The sequence below is a fragment of the Conger conger genome, chromosome 7 (assembly GCF_963514075.1).
Source record: "Conger conger chromosome 7, fConCon1.1, whole genome shotgun sequence".
NCBI lineage: Eukaryota > Metazoa > Chordata > Actinopteri > Anguilliformes > Congridae > Conger > Conger conger.
The window spans coordinates 2056901-2067589 of record NC_083766.1 but is presented as its reverse complement, the minus strand read 5'-3'; the positions used below and the strand labels follow the sequence as shown (position 1 = coordinate 2067589).

The 10689-nt window shown below is 49.3% G+C and overlaps 1 protein-coding gene across 2 annotated transcripts in view; it reads left to right on the top strand.

Annotated features, from left to right (window-relative positions):
* Nucleotides 1-6316, top strand: part of ammecr1 (AMMECR nuclear protein 1) — a 29492-nt gene extending 23176 nt beyond the window's left edge. Inside the window, exons 3-6 of one of the 2 annotated variants that reach the window (XR_009709074.1) lie at nt 1405-1519; nt 1712-1894; nt 2270-2366; nt 4217-4352. Coding sequence is in view for 1 of the 2 variants with exons in the window: in XM_061247330.1 (XP_061103314.1) it covers nt 1405-1519; nt 1712-1802; nt 2270-2366; nt 4217-4331 (418 nt within the window). In the remaining variant the exon portion in view is untranslated. Of the gene's footprint in view, nt 1-1404; nt 1520-1711; nt 1895-2269; nt 2367-4216 lie in introns of both variants that reach the window. The other variant, XM_061247330.1, reaches the window with a different exon arrangement.
* The last annotated feature ends 4373 nt before the right edge of the window (nt 6317-10689 follow it).

Genomic DNA, 10689 nt, shown 5'->3' with positions numbered 1-10689 from the left:
GCTCAGAAGTGCCCCCCCCCACACCGACAGCCCTGCCTCTTTGAAGCGGTGTTCATAAAACAATATGCAATATGAGCTGATTGTCTCTCTTATTCTTATTTTGATCTCCAATCAGAATGACCTTGTTTTTCAAATTACCCTCCAGAAGTATTTCCACCATCCTGATCCATACTGATAATTTTGAGTTTGGTATGGTAACTCTGCTTTGTAATGCAGTCTAATGGAGCCACAGAAATGACCCTTAAAATGCCCATAAAATAACCTCCTCTGTTGCATAATAACTGTAGGGGGACGTTCATTTAGGTCATCTGACCTCTCCCCTCAGTCCGTCAGCCGGTCATTGGTGTTCCTGTTGACAGACACTCTCTCTTTTTTGGGGTCACCACTCCAGGACCTCTGGTGCTTTCCCATGGAGCTCAGAGAAATGTGTATTCCTGTATGTGAGGGACTTCCCGCTGTATTGCTTCAGCATTGCCCCATGTCTTCACCTGCTGCCAGGATCCCCAGGTCTTGTCCTGGGGTGCCTTTCCGTGTCTTGCGCTGGAAATGCGTCGGTGCCCGTCTGCAGGCTCCGGAAGGTTCTTTGCCTTTGTGTTGTAGTCTCGGGGGTTTAGGTGTGGCCGCTCTTCCAGGCGTTGTTGCTTACCTTCTCCTTCTGGAGTGGAAGCTGGAGGCGTTTGAGCGTTTGAACTGTCCGTCCGCGGTGAGAGTGTGGGGTGAAGGAGCTCCTCTGGCTCAGGTAATGGCTGACCTCAGCTGTGTGTGGACATTCTGTTTGTGTTCTGAACTGTCTTCAGTCTGGGGTAGAGCTCACTGGTTCTGTCTGTTTGGGTTTCATTTGGGTTGAGTGTGGTGTCCTCTAGGGACCAGTGCAGGGTGTAAATGTTGCTTTTTGTCTCCAGTGAGGGTGTAAATGTTGCTCTTTGTTTCCCTGTGTCTGCAGTGCTGGTGTAAATGTTGCTCTGTCTGTAGTGCGGGTGTAAATGTTGCTCTGTCTCCGGTGCAGGTGTAAATGTTGCTCTGTCTGCAGTGCAGGTGTAAATGTTGCTCTGTGTCTCCGGTGCAGGTGTAAATGTTGCTCCGTGTCTCCGGTGCATGTGTAAATGTTGCTCCGTGTCTCCGGTGCGTGAGTAAATGTTGCTCTGTCTGTAGTATGGGTGTAAATGTTGCTCTCTGTCTCCAGTGCCTGTGTAAATGTTGCTCTGTCTGTAGTATGGGTGTAAATGTTGCTCTCTGTCTGCAGTGCGGGTGTAAATGTTGCTCTGTCTGCAGTGCGGGTGTAAATGTTGCTCTGTCTGCAGTGCGGGTGTAAATGTTGCTCTGTGTCTCCGGTGCAGGTGTAAATGTTGCTCCGTGTCTCCGGTGCGTGTGTAAATGTTGCTCCGTGTCTCCCCGTGTCTGCAGTGCCCTTAAAGACAGCCGGTTCCCCCCCGTGACGCGGGAGGAGCTGCCTCGCCTCTTCTGCTCCGTGTCTCTGCTCACAAACTTCGAGGACGTGGGCGACTACCTGGACTGGGAGGTAAGATGACATCACTTCCCTTTCCTGTGCCTCCGTGCACTGTTTAGGGGGTCGGCCATTTTGTAGCGTGTCACCCTAAATAGTTCATTAAATTTTCCCTCTCAATTTCGAATATTGCTGTCTTCTCCCTCTCTCTCTCTCTCTCTCTCTCTCTCTCTCCCCCCTCTCTCTCTCTCCCCCTCTCTCTCTCAGGTGGGTGTACATGGCATTAGGATAGAATTTTTCAATGAAAAAGGATCAAAGCGCACCGCCACCTACCTGCCCGAGGTAGCGAAGGAGCAAGGTGAGTGGGCCTATCCCAGAATGCACTGGAGTCAGGATCTAGAGCCATGCTACGCCCCCTCTAACAGCCAAAAGGTCCTGCAAGGTGACGAGGTGAATGTCCCTATCCCTGACCATGACCTTATCCCAGCCATGGGTGTTACGCTTTACCAAACCCAGACCCTATCCCTGCGCCATAACCTTCTCCCAGCCATGGCCCTTACCCTCTCCCAAACTCAGACCCTATCCCTGCGCCTATCCCTCGTCCTGGACCCTAGCAGACCTCTGTACTCAGCGGTCACTGGGACCGCACACACTGGGTGGGCTGTTAGGAGTACGATGGCTGGGACAGCGTGGCTGGGAATCACACAAATTCAGATGTGGTTTTAAAAGGCGACTTGGTACCGTGTAGTTCTCACACACTCTCTCTCTCTCTCTCTCTCTCTCTCTCTCTCTCTCTCTCTCTCTCTCTCTCTCTCTCTCTCTCAGGATGGGACCACATTCAGACCATAGATTCCTTACTACGAAAGGGAGGTTACAAAGCTCCCATAACAAATGACTTCAGGAAGACCATTAAATTGACCAGGTAAGCGGGCGGCAGCGATACCGTGTCTCAAACGTTCCCCGCTCCCCGCCGTACCTCGCCGGTGCTCCAGAGGCCCTGTTGTTGAAGCCCTGATCCAGAGGCCCTGTTGTTAAAGCCCTGATCCAGAGGCCCTGTTGTTAAAGCCCTCATGCAGAGGCCCTGTTGTTAAAGCCCTCATGCAGAGGCCCTGTTGTTAAAGCCCTGATCCAGAGGCCCTGTTGTTAAAGCCCTGATGCAGAGGCCCTGTTGTTAAAGCCCTGATGCAGAGGCCCTGTTGTTGAAGCCCTGATGCAGAGGCCCTGTTGTTAAAGCCCTGATGCAGAGGCCCTGTTGTTAAAGCCCTGATGCAGAGGCCCTGTTGTTAAAGCCCTGATCCAGAGGCCCTGTTGTTAAAGCCCTGATCCAGAGGCCCTGTTGTTAAAGCCCTGATCCAGAGGCCCTGTTAAGGCCCTGATCCAGAGGCCCTGTTGTTAAAGCCCTGATCCAGAGGCCCTGTTAAGGCCCTGATCCAGAGGCCCTGTTGTTAAAGCCCTGATCCAGAGGCCCTGTTGTTAAAGCCCTCATGCAGAGGCCCTGTTGTTAAAGCCCTCATGCAGAGGCCCTGTTGTTAAAGCCCTCATGCAGAGGCCCTGTTGTTAAAGCCCTCATGCAGAGGCCCTGTTGTTAAAGCCCTCATGCAGAGGCCCTGTTGTTAAAGCCCTCATGCAGAGGCCCTGTTGTTAAAGCCCTCATGCAGAGGCCCTGTTGTTAAAGCCCTGATGCAGAGGCCCTGTTGTTAAAGCCCTGATCCAGAGGTCCTGTTGTTAAAGCCCTGATCCAGAGGTCCTGTTGTTAAAGCCCTGATCACGTGGAAATGGCTCTGTTAGACTCACCCCCGGGGGCTCCTTATGGGTGAGGGTCGGAGACGCCCGTGAGCTTCTCTCCAGATTAAATTACACCAGCACGGCTCAGCCCCAAACCACCCCAGATCTGTTTGTTTTTGCAGCTGATTTTAATAACTCTCTGTCTTTTACTGTCTGTTGCTGAAGGCTCTTAGGATGCAGATCAGATCTCACAGGAATGCAGGATTTGTTCCGTTAGTATCTTGTAGTTTGAGATCAGTTCTGTTTACCGTATAACCAGGTTGTGATGTATGGTGATAGGGACATTCAGGGTAAATATTGATTTAAGGATTGGGTTGTTTTAGTACGTAGTTACATCACAGGGTCTCTGTGTGGTTGATTCAGGGCCTGCCTTGTGGCTGATTCAGGGCCTGCCGTGTGGCTGATTCAGGGCCTGCCGTGTGGCTGATTCAGGGCCTGCCGTGTGGCTGATTCAGGGCCTGCCTTGTGGCTGATTCAGGGACCTCCGTGTGGCTGATTCAGGGCCTGCCGTGTGGCTGATTCAGGGCCTGCCGTGTGGCTGATTCAGGGACCTCCGTGTGGCTGATTCAGGGACCTCCGTGTGGTTGATTCAGAGCTTGTCGTGTGGCTGGTTCAGGGACCTCCGTGTGGCTGATTCAGGGACCTCCGTGTGGTTGATTCAGAGCCTGCCGTGTGGCTGATTCAGGGACCTCCGTGTGGCTGATTCAGGGACCTCCGTGTGGTTGATTCAGAGCTTGTCGTGTGGCTGGTTCAGGGACCTCCGTGTGGCTGATTCAGGGCCTGCCGTGTGGCTGATTCAGGGCCTGCCTTGTGACTGATTTAGGGCCTCCGTGTGGCTGGTTCAGTACCGGTTCTGACTGCCCCACCCTCTCTGTCTCTTTTTCTCTCTCTCTTTCTCTTGCTCTCTCTCTCCCCCTCTCCCCCTCCCTCCCTCCCTCTCCCCCTCCCTCTCTCTCCCTCCCCCCCTCCCTCTCTCTCTCCCTCCAGGTACCGCAGTGAGAAGATGACGATGAGTTACGCGGAGTACATCGGTCATCGGCAGCACCATCACTACCAGAATGGCATGGGGCACCCTCTCCCCCCGTACAGTCATTATTCCTGACAGAGAGCCGCATGAGCAGACCCTGCAGCTCTCGGGAGAGCCCGCCCCCTGGTCCAGCTATCTCTACTACTGTACCATTTTATGATGATAGTTTCCGTTGCCGTGCCGACTGTTACCCACAGAGGCACGGCAACGGGCGGCCTCAGCATCATTTGATTACGACACGAAAAAAATATTATAATTACATTTAAATCTTTCGTTTTTACCCTCCTATTAAGTTTGTTTTTGCAGCATTAATAACCCCGTTTCTTCCTTATTTAAAAAAAAAAGAAGAATAAAAAGTAGATTTAGTTTTTTTTTTTTTTCGTTCTCCAAACCAATCCTAATCAGGTTTACTGTGTCTGTGGATGGAAGGAAGGGTTAGTCTCGCCGGAAGACCTCTCTCTCTTCAGTTTGTGTGTCTGTGTTGTGCTATGCCTAGAAGTGCATTCATTTAGGGCGGGTTGGGTTTAGCTTTTTCCTTTTTATATAATTTCTTATCAGCCAGATTTAAATTGTGTGTGTCGAGTTGGCAACCGCAGGTCTTGAGGTCTTTGAGTTCCCTGTGTGCTACTCTGGAGATTTGGGTTGTTCTGAGGGTTGGTGTGCTCGTGTAGCCCAGTGTAGGTTAGCTAGCTGAAGCCTGGTAGAGGTGCTATAACCTGGAGTGTAGGATAGTAGTCATATGGTAGGAATGCATTAGAGCAGGTAAATGATAGGCAGGTTTTGTTTTTTTTTCTTTTTTGTGTTGGTAGAAGCCAACTTGTAGTATGTTGGGGAGTGTTTGAAACCACTAGATAAATTAGAAATGAAATGAAGCCAAAATATGAATGATGATTCCATTAAAAAGTTAAGAGTTCACTTTTGGCCTTCTATGATAACATCTGTAAATGGAAATGAATCGAGTTGGCCTGGTTTAACAGTCAGATTTCTTTTTTTTTTGTTGTTTTCTTGCTCCGTGAAGATTGTCTGTTCTTTATTGAGCATATCTATAAAGTTTCAGGTCAGCGTGAGTTCTCTTTATCTTAAAAAGCCATATTTCTGTGCGGGGCGGTGGGGAATGCGGAGCGACGTGGTTGGGTTCAGTGGTTTTTTTGGGGGTTTATTGTGGGTGTAATACCTCAAGGCCTCGGGGTGCTGTGTTTGGGTGAGATCTGGCTGAGGGTAGCATCTTCAGGACCCGTTTTAAAACGCGCTCCAGACCGCAGAAACGCGCTCCCTAAAAACACGCTCCAAACGGTATATCAGCTCACGCGGCATGCGTGTTCACGAGCGCCCGTGGGCACGGAACACCGCATGTCCAGCGCTGTCGTTCGGAGACGTTAAACTGGGAGTCGTCCGACCTAGTAAATGCTTGGTGTCTTTGTAGTCGTCATGCTGGAGTTTAGTTACGGCCTGTCTTGTTCTTATTTTATTTTTTTTGCCATGGCATTGTGCGGAGAGGGAAGACTGGGCGCGCGCCGGGCGCGGTCAGCGAGGCGCGAGGCACGGACTCTTCAGACGGGTACATACGCCATCTTGAGTTCATCCAGAACCTGATAACCCAGGACAAAATGGCCGACGCTCTGCTTTCAGAGAAACCCCGTGTACACGTGTGGCCAGTCCATGGGTGACTGCTAACTGACTCCAGTCACAGAATCCATATCACCCTAATGTACGAATCCAGTCGATATTCAGGAGTAGGTATCAAGACCTCACTTTATAAAAATGAATAAATCCGTACGTTGAATAAAAATCTTTTTAAAAAGATGGCCGCATAAAGACCTTTTCACGTTTGTCTTTGATTTTGTTTTCCAAGTTGCAGGTTCTTGGAATGATTGCCGTCGGTGAAAGATGGCTTATATACCCCGATGTGTAGAATTGGACCTTCTTTCCTCCGTTAAAAATAAGGGCTTTCGGTGTTCCATCCACAGCTACTCTAGAGCTCCTAAACGAATGACCCGGCTCAGTTGTGTTGCCTTAAATGCGTTTGTGATCAGGACCAGGTCTCCAATGCCACAGGCTCTCTCCTGGGTGACTCTGTAGGGTGGGGGGGGGGTGGGGGTTATCCAGGTCATACGCACATCGGTTGCAATCCTCCGTTAAATCTGACTACCCAACGTATCAGGGCTGTCTGACTTCCTGCTTTTCACTGGTGGTCCCACCAAACATCTCAACGGCAACCGATTATTCACAACGGGCGATCACTTTCCCTGCCCCGGACAAACTCAAACTCAAAACGAACACGTTACGCATAATGACCGCAGTGAGCAGCACAGGGCTTTTCACCCGGGACTCCAGGAGTGGGGTTTTGCACGTTTTAGCTTCAGCGTTCAGAGAGTACCCACAGTCCAGCCTGACGGTTTGGTCATTACGACCGTGTGCGTTTCAGAGAGGAACGTCTCCACTGCGCCATGTTGTCTGTCAGTTATAATAAATTCCCCGTTTCAGTAAACGGCGTAGCATTGCTGTACGTGTACATGATTACAGTGAAAGCTTTTTTTTAAACGCACACACACACACACACACACACACACACACACACACACACACACACACACACACGAGGGTCACGCCTTGGAGAAGCCTGGCATTGGTTCTCTGGTCCTTTTCAAAGTACAGCACAAACTGAATATTTTCTGCTGCAAAATCAAGGCTGTTAAAGTCTCCCGCATACATATGCGTTTATTAATACATATATGCAATATGTTTATTGCAGGTATGTATAGGTGTAGACCTATGGTTTGTCCTTAGCATGCTCCTCCTGACACTCGAGATAACTGAGACAGAAATAAAATGGTGCTATCGGACCTGATGATGGGGCGGTCCACATCACATGACTGCTCATGCGGACTCATAAATCATATCAGAGTTATTATATTGAAATATGCAGATCTGTTTTACAGGTGTTTTTTTTTTTTTTTTTTGTACATTATTATTAAAAAAAAAGTTTTTTTTTTTTTTTTAAACCTTTAATTTTCTGATGGTAAAATCCAGCCCTGCCGCCAGGTTGCCCTGGTGACGTGGGAGGGGAAAGGGGGCGTGGCCCAGTGGCTCACAGGGGCGGAGTTAGTGCAGGGTTACCCTGGCGACAGAGGGGAAAGGGGGTACGGAGCGCATTCATTCCTGGACTGGGAGCGATCACCTTAACCAGCAGAGTTACCCCCCATCTCTATCGCCCCCGGTGGATACCCTGAAAACTGCATCTACACAGCGGGGGCTTGGCACCAAGTGCTTTTATTTTAGTTAAAAAGTTTTTACAGCATCTCTTAAAAAGCAGGCTTTCCCTTCACTATCAATTGTCCTTGCACCAAATGTGCTCCCATCCCATAATAGTTTTTCACATTTTACTGTAGAAGCCTGATTCAAGTATTGACAACAACAACAGAAAGACAAAACGGAAAAGACGTTTCCGGACTCCAGCACCGTTCTTGAGGGTGTGTCTTTTCTCTGATTGGTGCGGGCGTTTCGGTCTGTCCCCCGCCTCCAGTCCCTTTAATCCACACCTGTTCTCCGTTACTCACCTGGAGGACCTGGGCTCTGCAGGTGCGCTAACGCTAACGCCATCCCTCTGGCTCTGCGGCGCCCCCTATAGGCCATACCAGTGTAAACGCACCCCACCCTCTTCTCCTCGAGCTTCCCTCGGTTAACTGAACACAACAAACCCGGTTTCCCCTGCAGCTCAGCAGGCTGCTAGCTGCTCTGTGATCGGGTGGTAACGTGAAATTCAGCGGCTGAAATCCAGCCCCTCCCCCCTCTTCAGGACTGAATGTGCTGCAGCTCAGCTAACACGCAACTCTCTCAGTGTATGCAGCTGTGTAACCACCTCAGCAGAATGTTACGTTGAGGTTGCGAGAACATTGCGTGTTAGCTGGGACCCTAAGCACACACATTTTTTTTTTTTTTTTTTTTTCAATGTTTTTTTTTTTTGTTTGTTTTAAGCTCTCCGTTTCTCTGTACATCCCTGTATATTGTTGTCCATGTCCTGCACACTGAACCCGAAGGTGAACTCCATGTTGTACTGCTAAGATGGTCTCCCTTTGCTCAGCTCTTAAAATGGCCGTCTCTGACACGGGCTTTAAGGCCGTTCCACTGTTAAACCCCGTCTCCACCTCCGCTCCCTCAGAAAGTTCTGTTCACGAGCTGGACGCCACGCAAGGACTACGGGCAAGTCCACTGAAGGACCCGCAACAGTATTGATGTAGGAACCAACAAACCAAAGATTAGATGTGATATAAGAGAAGGGCATGTTGTTTCAGATGTAGTACTGTGAGTGGGTTTGTAGTTCTGTGGGTACCTTGTTAGGGGGATTGGGTTATAGTACTGTGGGCATCTCTTTAGGGAGATTTGGGTTGTTGTCCTGTGGGTGTCTCATTAGGAGAGATTTGGGTCATAGTTCTGCGGGTACCTCGTTAGGGGAGATTTGGGTTGTAGTTCTGCAGGTACCTCGTTGGGGGAGATTTGGGTCATAGTTCTGCGGGTACCTCGTTAGGAGAGATTTGGGTTGTCGTTCTGCAGGTACCTCGTTAGGGGAGATTTGGGTTGTTGTCCTGTGGGTACCTCGTTAGGGGAGATTTGGGTCATAGTTCTGCGGGTACCTCGTTAGGGGAGATTTGGGTCGTAGTTCTGCGGGTACCTCGTTAGCGGGAGATTTGGGTTGTAGTTCTGCGGGTACCTCGTTAGGGGGAGATTTGGGTCATAGTTCTGCGGGTACCTCGTTAGGGGAGATTTGGGTTGTAGTTCTGCGGGTACCTCGTTAGGGGGAGATTTGGGTCATAGTTCTGCAGGTACCTCGTTAGGGGAGATTTGGGTTGTAGTTCTGTGGGTACCTCGTTAGGGGGAGATTTGGGTCATAGTTCTGCGGGTACCTCGTTAGCGGGAGATTTGGGTTGTAGTTCTGCGGGTACCTCGTTAGGGGAGATTTGGGTCATAGTTCTGCAGGTGCCTCTTTAGGGGGAGATTTGGGTCATAGTTCTGCAGGTACCTCGTTAGGGGGAAATTTGGTTTGTGGGTTCCTACAGCAGAGCCAGCCCCTACCTGCGTCTCTGCACCAGTGACGTAATACTTGAAGGATTGTACTGGGAATCCACTCCTGATCGCACTTTGGGAACATCGCTGTGCCTGCGTGGCTTCTAGTCTCGTCGGCCTGCTGGACTGCTCGTAGCGGCTGGGTGTTGGGAAACGTTTATGTTACGAAGTGATTTCCTTTTATTTTCCTGTATCCACACATTGGACACGTTTCCGTGTCCTCAACGGTCATTGCTTGACAATGTTATCAGACGATTTTCATGCGTTCGCTTCTCTTTCCTGTGAATTGTGAAACTGGAGAGAGGTTTGGCTGTGCTTCCCTGTCACCCCCGCTAATGGCCAGCTGTTCCTGGACATCTACCGTCCTGTCGGTTTTCACAAAGCACACCTCACTCAACAGCTAGAGATCTTGCTGAGCTGCTAACTGGTTCGAGTCAGGTGTGGGAGGTGAAAACCTTCCAGATGGTGGCTCTCCGGGAGCAGGGTTGGGAAGCGCTGGTTTGTTAACGTGTGAGTGAGAGGTGCCTCTCGGCGATGCGGCGCTGCTTTAGCGGAGGGAGGCGCAGCCATTTCTCCTCGGAACCCAGCGATCTCTCCGTTTCTCCACCCAACGCGAGTGTTTGGGCTCTCCCTGTCGCTCATAGTGTCTGGAGTGTGTAGGCTCACCTGTGCGTAGGCTCACCTGTGCGTAGGCCCGCCCTGTGCGTAGGCCCACCTGTGTGTGTTCGACCGAACCAAAGATGCCTCCAGCCATGGTGTGCTGAAATGCTGCTCCCTGGTCCCTGCCTTCCTCTCCCGCAAACACTCTTCTTTTCCTTCTCCATTTCCGTTTTTTTTTTTTTTTTTTTTTTTTTTTTTTTTAAAAGAAAGAATTTTTGTACGATTTCTAACCTTTTTTTAATTTTATTGAGTTTTTTTTATTTGTTTTGTTGGGCAGCGTTTGTTCAGCGAAACGTCGTTGTGCCATGGGGGGTGCGTTGGCCGGTCCTCCACGGCTACAGAACTGGCTGCACACGCTGTTGCTGTTGTTGTTGTTGTTGTTTGTTTTCATTGTTATTATTATTATTATCATCATTTTGTAAGGAAAAGCCCATAGCGTGCCTCTTAGATTTATGGGTTTCTTAATGTCTTTTTTCCTAAAGACCAGCAGTGATACTTTCTATAAAAAGAAGCGTTTATCCTTATTTTTATTATTGTTTAAGATGATGATGAAAAAAAAGCCTCTTTTCTTCACTCTGGGCCCAGTAGCTGCACTGGTAAACAATCGCACTGATAGTTATACAAATAAAAAAAATAAAATACAAATAATAATAATAATGATAATAAATGAAATGAATAAGAACTTCAATAAACTTGTGTTTGGAACTTTTGT